At 36.1% G+C, this 16,263-nt stretch overlaps 1 protein-coding gene across 2 annotated transcripts in view; it reads right to left on the reverse strand.

Annotated features, from left to right (window-relative positions):
* The window catches only part of LOC126858954 (zinc finger protein 395), a 92,104-nt gene that overhangs the window by 36,760 nt on the left and 39,081 nt on the right, over positions 1 to 16,263 (reverse strand). Inside the window, exons 2-3 of one of the 2 annotated variants that reach the window (XM_050609724.1) lie at positions 14,884 to 14,973; positions 8,063 to 8,226 (exon numbers count right to left, since the gene is read on the reverse strand). In XM_050609724.1, the coding sequence (XP_050465681.1) occupies positions 8,063 to 8,226; positions 14,884 to 14,973 (254 nt within the window). The remainder of the gene's footprint in view (positions 1 to 8,062; positions 8,227 to 14,883; positions 14,974 to 16,263) is intronic. The other variant, XM_050609725.1, reaches the window with a different exon arrangement.

The following is a 16,263-nucleotide window of genomic DNA, read 5'->3' on the forward strand; positions in this document are numbered from 1 at the left end:
TCGCTGAATGTTCCAGTGCGCGCAAAACTAGGTCACCATCCAACGGTCCGATGGAGCTCGTATGCATGTAGGGGGGTTCTCGTTTGTGTCGTTAAGTACCGTTCACATGAGGATTAATATTGTTGCAATACGATGAGAAAGAGAGAGATGGCCGATTCCATAATGACTTGTCCGTTTACAAAGCGGCATCGGTCTAGCATGATGAAAAAAGCTTACAAAGAGAGTCGATCTTAAACGCATATAATTATAATACAAAAATATTTTAATATAACGTTTCTAAACATTTTTGTAGAATACATCGATAGCTTCCCGCATATCTTTATTTAACCAATATGTTTTGATTTTACATCTCTTTGATCTAATGCGATGGATGCCTTTTTATAAAAATAATAAAAAGAAAAACTAATGTGCGCGTGAAATGCAGCTATTATACATTATAATGCTGCTCTATCTTTTAGTTGTCATCTATCTTTTCTCTATTATTAAATTTTAATAATAATTGTAGGTGACTGTTTAAAATACTTTGTACACGAACTTGGCTATGTTTAATAATTTTAATAATTTAGCTAAATCTTTGTATTTCTCGACTTTAATTTTTATCTTTAAAAGACTTACTTTAGGATATAAACGTTTTTCTCTCTCTCTTTGTGAGATTGTAACACATTGTACCAAGACTCATGTAAATGATACCTTATATTTGCGTTTCCTCCGCAAGCACATATCGCGAAACCATATACGAGTCCTCCTTATCCTTCGCGTGTGCAAGGAGGACATCTTTCCCGAGGTGAAAAAGTTATGGCGCGGGGTTGACACAAGGAAAAGTATTTTTCCGGGATCGCGGGAGCAAGGCCGGCGAGAGCGCGCGCAAAACCCTCGGGAGATGCACGGGACAACGGGTATGCGGGGGTGATCCAGTTTCCGGCGGTATCCAGGTTACAAAGTCGTACAGGCAAAAGAGGTCAATCACGGGGTACGGTTACGGGAACGCGGCTGTGGCCTGTATCGAGCGGCCTGATTCCGCGACAGAACAACCCGGCCAGCCTGATTTCAACTTTGCCGACCTCACTTCGGCGACCCAATTCCCCGCTTACGTTACGGGAACACTCGAAGGACTCGGCCCCGTCGTCCACGTCCTTGCGCTAGAAATCCATTTACCATCGTAGGACGCGCAGGGATCGCTATTTACACGCTCTGTGACCCGCCCTCGACGGAAGCGTATTCGGAACGCGAAGTTCTTCGTATCCGCGAGACGATGACACCGTTATTTTTTCGCGCAGCAGGAATATGCGAGAAGATATGCGGCGATAAATCGAATAGGATCTCTCGCTGCTTCTTCTTTTTAAACATTTTTTTTCCTCATCTTCATATCCAGGTGGCATAAAAAAGTACGATTTATGTATTAAAACTAAATGTACCGATTAGCATTGATCTCGAGAATGCCTAATTAATTTTTTTTTTTAGAAATCTGTCATTAATGGCGCGATAATAAAATGCTCAATGTCAAGTCACAATCTTAAAATACAGAAACCAATGTAACTCTTGGCTAATAATATACACAAATATTTGTGCATAATATAATACATATTAATATATATGCGAGAAATTATTCATATTGTATATAAAAAATTGAGTTTTTCTAACAATTTTCTTTCACTTAATCTTAGATCTGTTTAAAATTTGCTCCATTTCATTCATTATTTTATATTTCATGTATCAAAGCTAATGAAAAATCTCTGAGAACCTTCACTATTAATATCAGTTTGAATAAGATTCGATAGCTCAAGGAATTGATCATCAAGAAAACGTACGCTACAAAGACTAACGAGAGATACTATTATTGTAAATATCTCAGAAAGTTCTCTCTCTAAATAGATTCACTTAACGGCAAAACAGAGATTGCTTTATCCGCCGACCTCTCACGTAAGAAAAGTTTCCCCGGACACAAGGTCTTCGCATCTTTCACACTAGAATGCACGCGACGTACGCATACTATGATGCAACTATGTGTTGGTACACGTGTAGCACGCGGTCTCGTTTCATTGTCCCAGATTTGCCACATAGACAGTCAAGCTACCCCTTGACCGAGCGCCATGTGGTGCTCGAGGAGAGCGCCAAGAAGGCCGCTGATCTCCTTCTTCCTCTTCATCCTCCCCTTCCCTTTCACTCTTCTGCTCTCCTCTCGCTTCTACTTTACAATTTTTTCATCTTCTACTTTGTCTTCTTCAACAAGTAGCGATGCGATGTCGTGACTGTGCCCTGCATGTTGTACGGTATCCGAGGGAGCGCGAATGCGAGATGAAAACGAAGCGCGCGGCTTCTCTCCACGTGTACCTGACCCATTTATCCGGTGCGCCGGTAGGTACGTAGCTGTATCGATCGACCTAGATCCGCGGCCCCAGTCTGGCACAATCTACAGTTTGTTTGGCCACCTTAACCACCCACCGCATATCACCACCACCGCCTCGGAATCCACCCCGGAACCATCATCCCTCGTCGCAAGACGCCGACATTGACGACAGCGAGGATGCATTTCGCGTGATTCTATTATCAATTCATAAATTTCCTCGGTATATAGGAGAGGAGGTATTTCACGAACCAAAAACATTGCCGCGCATCTACCTGTCTCCGGTCGATGAATGACGTCATGGCGATAGCAAAACGATGAAATATGAATGAGGGAACGGCATGGAAACGCGTGTAACACGCCGATAAGTGAGAGACCGGCTCTACATCTTGACGCTTACACGTGCCCGTATGATTTGTGTGCGCGCGTACCGGTTCGGCTGCTCGTAGCTGTCGTGCGAAGTGTGATTCCCAATTTCGAGATTTATGATCCTCTTTCTCATAATGCACGTGTACGTTTTACATAATTCGCCCGCATAATCTGCATTTATCTTTCTGCTTCGTATGAGGCCGTGTTCTCGTCGCACATCTGCGTGTCGCTATGCTGTGTAGGTCAAGATCGCGCGCTGGCATATTTTGTCGCGCGAAGGATCTTGACGATGCGTGTGTATGTGTCTAGATTGTAGACCACGCTACGAACAATCCTCTAATGTCTCTAGCCTTGTGTGCACCTTTGTACGATGGCTCGAGAAGAACACTTGGTCTAGGTCAGGTATCGATACGGGAGTGGCAATTTAGCGCGTTTTGTGGATAGAGCGATAGAGTTTGAGCGAATTTACCGTTCGTACGTGTATCCGGCTTGGGATAGGAATAGCGAAACCTTCCTCGCTTCGCTTCCTCGATCCGGCACCTTGATGATTATTGTGGGTCATAGAGCAAATAACTTAACTCGACTTAGCACGAAATATACAACATAGGAAGCCATATACAAGTCGTGCATTTTGCACATGCTCTCAACATTTAAAAATGTTTTCAAGGTTAAAATAGTCAGTTCAACATATTATATTAAAGTACAGATTTAAGAATGATGTTATTATATTATATTTTAAGAAAATTGAAGAAACAACTTTTAGAGACAAATACTTATTTGCAAAAAAAAAATACTTATTGTCTTAATAAATATTTATTACCTTCGGGATCTTTGATCAATTTCCAAGACAAATGCCCTAATTTATTCAATTTCTTCTCTTCCGCATTCCTCGTTAAATATCTCACGAAGGATAAGAAAAAGGGGGATAAAGATGCGTTCCACGTATTTCAGGCAAATTCCAGGCATCATTAACGACAGAGATAATGATAGCCCAATTTGATCTCTCGCAAGAATCAACTGGGAACACAAGTCCCCGCATTGATTGGAGTCAATTAACGCGTTAATGTAACACGGGCAAGTAACTGGAGCGGGATGCGAGAGAACGAAAGTAGGGAATGGCCGAGTTTTGAGTTGAAAGCGGGAGTGGTGGGTTTTGTCCCGGTGCCGGTGGGTGGCTCGTGACCAGGTTGGGTGGGTGGCACGCGCTGGGGGGTTGCTAGGGAAGAAGGGGGATCTATCGCATACGCGGAGCGTGGTAGTGCACCTGACCTATATAGCGCGCGGCCGCGGGTATTGATCGACCTAATTCTCTTAAACCAAGTCGGCCGCCTCCTCACCAGGCGCGCGGATACCGCCGTTCGAAATTATGTAAGCTAACCTACTGACTCACTGCGCCCGTTGACGTGGCACAGGTAAAATTCGAAGCTATATTTCGGATTGTCCGAGTTCTCTCTCTCTCTCCTCTTCCTCCTCTCCCCCTTCCCCCCTACCTTTCTCCACCCCCCTCGTATCTATTTCGCGCCTTTCGCGCCCGCGGCTATCGTTTCTTCTCTCGCGTCCCCGTACTCGGTGTTTTGTTTTTTTCGTCGATGCATGAGAGCGAGTAAGATGTGTGTGCACGAACGAAAAAGTATATTGGACGACGAGAATGTATCGTAAAATCGGCGCACACCCAGAAACGGATCTCCCGTCATATTACGAGACGGCTATTTACCTCCGTTCATCGTTCGAAGCTGATTGTTCTTACCAATAACGGTTGGAGAGACCAATCGTATTCGCGAGCAGAGGGGAACGGAGGGAAAGGGGAGGCAAAAATATTGCAAAGAATTTGCACAAAAAGTGCATGAGATTACGTCACGAAAGGGGACCAGGGGAAAAGTGTTACGTTGCTCAATTTGCCGGCATCAATTATCGCAGACCCGCACGCGCACGTACTCACGTTGCACCAACTGGTGTGCACGATTGCGTGCGAGAGGCAGAAAGAATAAACGATACATGTATACGATATAACAGAGAAAATATCTTGGTGCAAGTTACTTTATGCGAACTGAGTTTTCTAACTTCCTATCATTATTTAAAATTGTGTATGTGCGTGCGTGTGTGTGTGTAGGTGTGTGTGCGTTATTTAAAATCAAGCAGCTTTTATACATAAAAGAATTCTAGTTTATCTAATTTCTTCTGATAAAACAATGTGATAACCATAATATATATATATATATATATATATATATATATTCTTGCATTTTTTTATTTTACACAAGGAATATTTGAATAAATTAGAGCTTAAGGTACTGTTATATATTTTATGGGATATTCAAATGTAATTTCCATATCATTGCGGATCGTAGAAAGATTATTTCAACCGTTTCGATCTAATATATAAAACGAGCAACTTTTATAAGAAAATTCTAATTTCAGAAAGAACAAGATATAAAATATATATATATATATATATATATATATATATATATATATGTATGTGTGTCCAACATAATAAGAATAATCTTATACCTAATTCATTTTCTTCATACACGTTCCTGAATAGTTAGATGTAATTGCCATATCATCGGATGGGTAAGAAAATTGCTTCGACCGACTTTTCGATTTGCTGAAACGTATATATAAACGCCAAATTAATTCTAACAGCTTTAAAGCCTTGGACGCGACACAAGGTCTTGCTAAACGGATGCACGCACGCTCTCGTCACCGATACCTAACCATCGAGCTTCAAAAGGCATTCAATTTCTCTTCGGTGACCTTTCCTTTCACGTGGGGCAGGTCGTGCCAGGGCCAGGTGTGTGCACGTTCCACCAAAAACACTGGCATTTTTCTACCTGCGCATAACTACGTCGCAAACACGACCGTTGGGATTTTATGCCTACGGATTTACTTCAATGTCCTTTGTAAGAGGATCCTCGAAGAGGTCGAGGACCGACTTGGCTTATACTAAACGAAAAGTCGACGAGAGGTCATTAACCTTCCAGCTGTTCGTCGTCTGGCCGGGCTACGATCGCTCTATCCTTTTCGAAAGAAACGATGATAAAGAGGGAGCGAGAAAGAGACAGAATTTCGTCTGAAATGACGAGACTCGCAGGTCATAGGCCCGAGACAGAGCTCGCAGAGTTAGAAATTCTTTCGCTATACAAGTACAAGCGGAATAAAAACTTTTTTTTTTAATTGAATAATTTTATAAGCGAATTCTATCCAAAATGTCGATTGCAATCTCGTTTAGATTCTATTTATTGTAACATAAAATATTGTTATTCATTCATTAATTCATTCATGAAAATATGAGAGACGTGTCATAGTATCGAATTGCACAATTATTATATACTGTTAATTCAAATTTATAATATTAATATTAATATGGACAATTATACGATTAAAATACGAAAAGCAAATAACAATCACGAACAGATTGTACTGCGTCTGGTATTAGAAATTTTCTTTAAAACATCCGCTGGACAATTGGCTATTTCCATGCCACGATATTCCGATATAGCGAATATTCACTGACATTCAACACGGGGAGAAGAGGAGGAGAAGGGAGAATGGCAAAGCGTTCTGGGGAGTTGTGTATGATATAAAGGTGAGAGACAGGTGCTTAGCGAGGGTGCATTCACGGTCTAACGATCTGCGAATAGACTCTCCCTTCGTTTTTGCTTTATATACGCAACATGCGGATCCTCAGCTTTTTCTTTTTAAGAAAGTCGATCTTTACGGACGGATGGATATATATATATATATATATATATATATATATATATATATATATAAAGAATTTTAGTGTCATCTTGAATTTAATAGCTTTTTTGTGTATTTTTTTAAAAAAATCAAGATCAAATCTGAATTTTTTTATGGAAAGGACTTAAAAAGCCAAACACTTTCACATTTTGAATATTTTTTTAGGATTTTTCAAATGAGAGTAACGATTGTTTAAAAATTGGCTTTCTCGAACTTTAATCCTAAATAACTCCCAAACAGATTAACGTATCAATCTTCTTTGCATCAAAAATTTTCTTTCTTTATGTCCTTTAACGATATACTACAATATGGAGGATCCCTTTCGAAACTTTTAAGTTATGGAGCACTTCCTTAGGAAGACCTCCATCAACTCCCTTAAAAGAGTAGCCCCTTAAAACGATCAAACACGTATTTCGCGATTTTTCATAATTTTAAGCCGTTTTCGAAATATGGGGGGTGGAGGCAGAGTTTGTAGACACCTTATATATGCGCAAAAAGAGAAAATTGTATACGACGAGAAGCAAGATTGATATAAAAAAATAAAACTCTAATAATCTTACATAGCAAAAGTTTTGTTGGCGTGTCACATCTGGCAATGACTTACGTGGGGTTGCCAGGAAATATCTTTGGCGTATAGACATCTGGCAGCAAAGGGCCTGCTAAAGAATTTACTTAAATTTCAATTTTACCGTACAGAAAAAAAGATTGTCTGCGAATAATTATTCTGCTTTTAATTATATGTTTTCTATCGTCTCGAATACCTAGGCTTTCATATGCACGAATTTTCTTATTATATTTTATATCACTATTAAACAATCTTATATTGGTTTATATTTTTTCATGAGTGATTTATCGGTTCACGTATAAAGATCAATTACCAAGAATATAATGCGCCAAACTAGATACGTACTCAATATAATCGTACTTACATCATTTCGAATCTTCGCTACGCAAAGGGAATTTTAAATACTTACTTTCCCATAGGTTGTGAGTTCAGATGGACCATACGGATAGGAATTGGAAAGGACTGAGATAAGGGCAGTTCGCGATCTAGGAAATTTATGTTCAATAATAATTAATTATATTGAATTATATCGACAAAAAAAAATGAAAAATAGATACAAAAAAGAATATATTCGGTCAAAAAAGCATATTCAAGTCGAATATATGAATCATTTTTCAATTTCTCTTGCAACAATTGCACGGATATACTTATGACTTTGAAGCAATATGCGTTTCGAGTGAAATTACAATATTACATATTGCATATTATACGGCACAAAAAAAAATGTGTCAGATTCACACGAGACAAAATCGGAATTCAGATTCACACGAGACAAAATCGGAATTCAGATTCGAACACGAAATGCTTGAATAATTTTCGAAATTCACCGAGGAGATGTGCAGAGTTTGCGTAATCGTCAGAGTGAAACCGCATCATTCCTTAAAACGCATTTTGCTTCCAAATGATGTTGAAAAACGTGATTCGGCTTGCGAGTTTATTATCAATCGGTGGCTGTTATTATGTACGAGACTTTATCTACCAGCTCGACATAAAAGTATCTCAGATAAGAGGCAGTAAATAGGGAAAAGAGAGGAACTTACGCCATCACGTGTGGCACGTCGATGGAGTGGGAGGACGCCCGCTTACGATCGCCAGCCATATCGGCGAGTTTGGCAAAATCCGTAGCTTGATCAGCCAGCCGGGCACTCTTACGTGATTCGAGCAACCTGATCTCGTCTATACGTTTGGTTAGACTCATAGTGCCCTGGAACAAAAAAGTAGATACCAATTTAAAAATCAGATACGATTTCTCCGAATTTTAATGTTTTATAAAATTTTCATATATTCTCTGACACGTGACACTCTCAACCAAATAATAAATTTCAATATTACGTGTTTCTTCGCAGAAATTAATAAATGTACTAATAATAATAAGAAAACCTTATATATGTTATATAATATTTAATATAAAAATCTATTAACTCATTAAAAAAAATTCTTATACATACTAAAATTATTTTTAATATTTAATATTTAATATTTAATATTTAAATATTTTAAAATTATATTTAATATTTAATATAAGAATAAATAGATAGATAAATGAATATGTACATATGTATGTATCTAGGCATTTTATATTGAACATGTAGATATAAAAAATTAGATATACATTATAATATAATATACAATATATTAAATATATACACACTCATATAAACTCTCTCTCTCTCTCTCTCTCTCTCTCTCTCTCTTTCTCTTATTCATTTTCCTTTCTCATGTTTATGCGTATTCATTTGTTAGTTAAACGAAATTTCACAGTCTAATTAGCAGACTACTTTTGATAATGTTTTCGCACAGTCTTCAATGGAACAAAGAGCTTAGCTGTGCACAAAATGCAAAGATAACGATAAAAAACCGTAAGATTTCTGAGCGATTCTCTCGCAACGTGAGAAACCATCAACACACGTAGCTTGCTAGCTTGCTAGTCACGTAGAGCTTATGCTCTAATATATCAAACGCTCTACTGAACGCGCGTATAACATCCTTTCAAGCATCGCGTGGATGTGTTTCAGCCGAAAGCTGTTCATTCGCCTATGAAACGTTTCGATCGCGTACGTCGAAAGTTCGAAATTGAATTTCCAAAGGCATTCCATACGTATACTCGCATAATCACGCTCAAGTATTCGCGCAACATCGGAGAAAGTGCAAAATTTTGAACCTATAGCGACGCGCGTCTGCGCAAACCGGCGACTTTCCCTCGCGACCGGCAACATTTAATTGCCAACAATTACACACATTTTCCCCTTACAATTACCTCCGAACACGACTCCTATGGATATATTATCGGAACTACACAATTCAATTCATCTCACTTCGCGATTATCCCTTCATCGTGTCCCGATCTAACACTCGTGTTGCGAAATAATAATCTTCTTTTTTTTTTTTAAATTGTCAATCACGCCGAGACGAGATGTAAATCATTCGATAATCATGGAACAACGTGTGCGTAACGTCACGTAACGCCACGTGAAGTCACGTATATTGGGAGAACGTTCGTATACATAAATCGTACACAAACGCGTTTGTACCGAAAAGAAGAAAGAAAAGAAGTGCAGCGTGACAGCTTTTGGTAATTTTGCTCAACACGGTGCGCGTGGTATGCGGTTATTGCGAGTTCCGGTTTCGAATGTTTACGAGGAAGCAGAACGAGTTGCCGCACCTTCCTTCGCGGATCTTATACGATATACATAATGTTCGTAAACTGGAACAAGGTGTCAAATGAAACGCTTAAGGACTTTCGCACTGGACTCATTATTCAACGACGAAAATTTTCGCTGTAAAATCGGACTTTGCTAGGAATAATATTTATATAAAATATAATAAATAATAATTAATTTAAATTGACGTTTAGTTATCAATGTTAAACGATAGAGGCTTTCATATTCCCGATTCTATTCTCAATTAATAATTTATTTTTTACATTGATCGAATTTGCAATTATTTTGTAAAACAATGTTCTTTCTACGAAGAACAGTTCGTTTGCAAATCGATAACAGTTACGTAAATGGTGTACTTTTAAGTCGCAAAATTAAATATGATTCAATTAATGAATATGTGTGTATATGTCGTAGCCGGATTATATAATTCATCGTTTTATAAAACGTCTAGGCATTTTATAAAATGAATGATGCCAGAATCTAAAACAATGCACAAATCATTGCATTTGACGAGTTGCGTATTAGTGTTTTTATAAAAAGACTAAAATTCTTCGCCAGATTGTAATATATTTCATTTTTAACCACAATTTTAGAATGTAGCCGAATTTTATAAAATGCTTAGGCCTTTTAAAAAATGATGGATTATTATTTTTATAAAACGACGGATTATTAATCTAGCTACGACATTTATCATACGACATATATCTCGAATAATAAAATATATTCCAAATATTGAAAAGATATAGATTTCCATCAATATATAAGGTTAATAGAATATTAAAATATTATAAAATATATATTTAAAAAAAGTATATATATATATATATACATATTTTTAAAATACATTATATATATTTTATTAGGTAAGAAAATTAGATTCGTAATTAGCATAAAAGATCATCATATTTTATTACTAAAAAATATATATTTAAAAAGAATTCAAAACAGCACAAAGGTAATTGTTTAAAGTCCATAAATTTTTAAATGACAAAATCAAATATCAAGGTATATTTAAATCACACGCAAGGATTATGTATATATGAATTTATCTGACTTTCTCCAAACTTTTTTTATATCAACTACGAACATCTGCATACAATCTGCAAAAGATTAAAGAACCTCGCAAAAAAAACGTTAAAGAATGTCCTTACATCCGGATTCGTCACTTAAAAGTCACGTTTTAACGCCCCTTTTTCGAGCGTGTATATTTTTCTGCGTTCGAAAAAACGCACGGGACAGTTCCGTATCGTGCTATTGTATTTCGACACACCGCATGTATATGCGTGTCATACGTGTCGCGCGTGCATATACAAACGATCACGAAACGAAGTCGACGAAGCACAGGCTATTAACCCGCGTCAACGTCATCATTATATTCGCATTATCGTGTCCCCGCCCGCGTGCGTAGACGACGATGATACACACGCGATTTTATCGCGATTACCTCGCAGACCGCCATATGTTAGCGCGACGCTCCTCGAAATCGATACGTCGCGATTTTCGAGCAAATCAAGCATGTTTGCTGAAAAGGTGCATCTACTGGGATTATAACATGAGTGTATCCACTATGTATCCACACATCTCGCTCGGATATATAATATATATAATAAAATATATTTTCACGAGTATCATAAACTCTCATACACACACACACACACACATACACACTAATATTGATATATTGACAATACGATATAAATCGGTACATATCTGCGAATATAAGAGGGTACATGTATAGCACATCGATGACAATTATATATGTATATTATATTATATTACTCTCAATCATATTTGAACAGTATAATGATTTATTTAGTCACATTAGTTTCTAATTAATATATGAAGCAAATTATAAATATGAGCAACCCTTGTTATTAATTATTATAAATCTTAATAAATCGCGCGTTATGTTTTATTTCTTTTCTATATCTTCAAGATTGCTTACGATAATAATAATAATGTAATTAATAATATTAATAATAATAATAATAATAATAATAAAATATTTTAGTGCAAAGAATTGATATTTTACTGCAAAGCGATATGAATAAGAGAAAGAAAAGATTGACATCGTGTTTTCCTAGTGTTCAGTATCTTATACGAGAATATCTATGCTATCACTAGTTGTCGATAGTAATGTGAGAGAATCCCGTGCCGGGATTCCAACAGAGAGACGAACGGCTCCTCTCGATGACTTATGACAAGAATTTCGCCCAGCTTCGCAGCTCCGATCGCTATAAGAGCAAAAGATGCGAAATGTTGAAATAAATCGCAGAAATTTATTTGACGCACGATATACGTTAATTGATCCAATGACGTACATCTTTGCAAATTCCGTCGACTCCCGTTGACATCAACGGGATGATAAGCATGACAGTTCATTTCTACGAATCGCGATCTCGTGGAAAAATATGCGCCTACAAATATACCACGTATATATTTGTTTCTCGATTTATTTTTTGTGAGAAAAAGAATTTTTATTTCTTTTTAAAGTACTTCTCGAGTAGATATTCAAAAAAAGAATGATCGCCTTTCTTCAAAATCTGCTATTCTACATAATTTGTCGCGTAAACTTTTCTTTGGAAAAATCTGCCGCATAAATTTCCACATAATATTCCTAACTTGTATACTGGAAAATATTATAAAACGCTTACTTGCAAACTTCTTCACGCATATTATCCCCCATATTCGCTTAGATACTTTATTTATTTTGTTTTCACGTGCACACATTTTATTATTTACAGGACATTATTACTATTGACATATTTTTATGCTCTATTCGTGATACAATATGTTTTATAATGATAAGAATTGCATTTTTATCAATGGAAGAAAAATGTCAATTTTAATAGATCCCTAATATAATTACCCAATTTGCATCCATGAAATACGTAAGTATTTATGACAAATGATTTACGTGTGGCAAATGTAATAATATGTTCGCTACACATTTATATTCCCGCTGTATTATTCCATTACTTAATTGCTTCTTTGAACTGTCGAATGGGACGCACGGGATTCCCTGACGGCTTTAATTCCTGCATCGAAATATCCATCACGCCATAACACATACTAATTTTGCATAATCAAAATTTTGTCTCGCGATTAAGGATGTATGTATCATATGTCAAAACATTAACAAAAGCATGAAAATTTAGTAGATTGCTCTATTATTTCTTCTGATTATCTGTGCAAAACCTGAGCACAATTCTCTTTTAACGATTTGGAAATTATTTAATTTTAATGTTCTTATTGATTCTTATAAAAAATGGCGTATTGTAGCACTTGAGAAATTTGACAAGGAAAAAACATTTTAAAAAATAAACAAAATAAAAATTTTCACATATATTAAAAAAACTCTCAAATAAATATTTATGCAAAAATTGATTTATATCCACTTACTCGTTTAAAAGTTACTTATTAAAAATTGTAGAAAAATATTATCTCTCTTTTCCTTTCTTTCTGCAAATTACTCGTTTTTCTTTGTTTCTGGCTGTTGATTTTAGAGACTCGATCAAATTCAATATTCACGATCAAAAATTGTTGTCATAAATTAAGAAAAATATTAATTACAACTATTAAAAGCCATATTCTTTTGTAATATTTTAATTCTTTTTATAATAAAGATTTATTTATTTGATTTTTCAAATAGCATATACGTAACAAATATTTTTTTTTTAATTTTGATAATTTTTTGTTACTATTATATCCAAAACATCCTTAATTAATCATCTCGCGCTTCACTTGCCGCTTCGCTTGCCATTCACTTTTCCGTAACGATAGAGCGATATGGATTCAAGTGACCTTAGGCGAATGCAGGCGCGTAGATTATAAAATTCAATTAACGGTACTTGTCAATAAATGAGATCGAGTGTCCTGATAGCGAAATTCTGCCTGTTTAGTATCACGAGATTAGCCCTAGCGAGATTCTCCTGGTGCGCAAATGTGTCCAAGGTACATCAAGTCGCACAGATGAGGATGAGGGGAATTCAATTAATCTCGGTGTGATAGCTGTGGTGTCATAGCTGAATTCTCTGGCGGAACGAGATAGGAATCACGCGCGAATGAATTCGGCATGTAAATACGATAGTAACGTCACGCATATTCATTATATTGTTCGTCATATGCGAACCGCGATGAGAAATCTTTAATTATAATTTAATAAAAACAAAGCGATTGAATTATAGATGCTAGGATATATGACGAAAGGGAGCGACACTTTTTTTTCCCGAGGAGGACCGTTGCGTTCTCGGGGCTGATGCGTTTTCAACAGTCATCAGCTGTTAAAATATATGCAACTGTCAAGCGTTATTCGATATTCGATTTATCTGCTTTCGCGACGTTCGCGCTACGTGAAATCGTACGAGTCGGTCCTTTGCCCTTCTTCTGCTGCATCTTCGTGTTTCGAATCTCGGAAGCTGAATTTGATACCGTTCGATTAAGAGCACAAGATCCGGAATAGTGAAGCAAAGTAAGAAAAAATAATCTGCTTTTTTAATCGTACTCTACTCAAAAATATTCTTGCCTATGTTATACCTGTATCGCAGCTACTGATCTTTATTCTTTCTCTCTTATCTCCTCTCATAACGTTGTTACAATATTAATGACAGCGCAATATTATTTCCTGCTGTCAATTACGCGTATGTATCTCTCTAAAACTGCATAATCACAACGTTGAGCTAATAGCAACGTAATGCCTTCGTGCATAGAATATTCAATAAAAAAAGAAAATAAGAAATCAAATTAAAATAATAATCCTTCCCTATCGAGAGAAGGGAGGAGAGAAGGAGAGGAGCTCGTCATTGAGAGCTTCCGAGATATTTTTCCGGTTAAACCCCTTTCACCTCTACGGCCAGACTCAAAGGTCAGGGGACAGAGAAAAAGGTCGTCCGGCACGGATTGATCCCGGGGAAGGCGCGAGTATAGGAAAACGGTGACAGGTGAAGGTAAAGTGACGAGGAACGACGAGAGGAGGAGGAGGTGAAGAAAGTCCGCTCGTTTGAGCCGCCACGCTCGCTGACGCTGCAGGCCACGTGCCTTATGCCCGCCTGAACACTTTCACCGACCACTTTCCAATTTCTTTCCTACGTCCGCCCGCTCATTTCCCGCGATATCGCGCGCGCGCGCGGCAATACATCTATATCCTCCATCGAGAGAAAGAGGAAGACAAGTTGCGGCCGCGCGCGAGTCGACGACCTTACCTTCGCTCCTTGTTTAAACTCGTGCATCTGTCGCCGCTTCCTTACACTTCCGTCCATGTAGCGTTGTTTGTACATCTCGCGATGATACGCCTGAAAAATGTGCGCGTTTAAATAATGATATCGAAATCCGATGACATCATCCATACTGGCTGCGGAGAATGCGGACAGCGAAAAAACGCAAACTCGACGGCGCTGCACGTTGCGATTGATGTAGATTTCGATGAATCACGGGTAAAATGTATCTTACGTTAATTGACACGTTTTCGTTGTCACGAATGGACTTAAGGATCATTGCATTTCAAATCCCGGAACTCATCGAAATCATTGTTGATTTTAATGCTTTGTACGTTTTTGCGATGTACATAATCAATCATAATATTATATATATATTATAGCCAGATTACATAATCATTTTATATAAGGTCGTTTTATAAAACTTCTAAGCATTTTATAATATATAATATAATATATTATATTATAATATAATATATTATTATTTCTAGAAAATTAATAAGCAATTATGTTATAATATTAATAAGTAATTATGTGTATTTCTAAATGAGAAAAAGCTTGTAGGAACACTTGTTGTTTTCTATTACTTACTATATTTATAAATACTTGTTGTATTTATTACAATTAAGGTTTCATAAAAGCAATATAAATAAAATTCTTGAAAGTAATATTTAAAACAAATAATAAAAAGAAATATCAATTTAAAAAAAAAATTTAAAAAGACATTTATTATGACTATTTTATTAAATTATTATTAAGTATCGGTAAACTTAAAGTAAAATCAGTAAAATGACTGAAATGAACCAGCTAGAATTTAAAACGCTGTACAAATCATTGCGTTTAACAATATGGCAGATGGCTTGTTAGGGTTTTATAAAAAAATTAAAATTGTTAGCCATTAAAATATTTAATTTTCAATCATGATTTGAAAATATGGTCGCATCTTATAAAATGTCTAAACATTTTATAAAACGACGAATTATGTAATAGGCCTTAATCTCGAAAAATATCGTATACAATATTATTCATTAAAATATTATTTATATAATATTATTTATATTTACATATATTAGTATATATTTCATATTTATATTCTCAAAAAGTATTGTACTTTTATAATTTATTACATTAATTTTCTCTCTTTATCATAATTAATCAAAATAATTAAAAATATATAAATAAATATAAATATAAATAATAAAATAAAATAATAAAATATAAATAATTTAAAAATATTAATTCTAAAATAAAAATTCTTAAAGCTAACCCAATCAAAATGTAGAGAATTAATATTTATTATACACGTTCAGTCCCATATATAAGAATTTTAATGCTTTCTCCGCAGCAATATATATGCTGCTGTAATAT

Source organism: Cataglyphis hispanica, chromosome 2, assembly GCF_021464435.1.
Source record: "Cataglyphis hispanica isolate Lineage 1 chromosome 2, ULB_Chis1_1.0, whole genome shotgun sequence".
In the NCBI taxonomy this organism is placed as follows: domain Eukaryota; kingdom Metazoa; phylum Arthropoda; class Insecta; order Hymenoptera; family Formicidae; genus Cataglyphis; species Cataglyphis hispanica.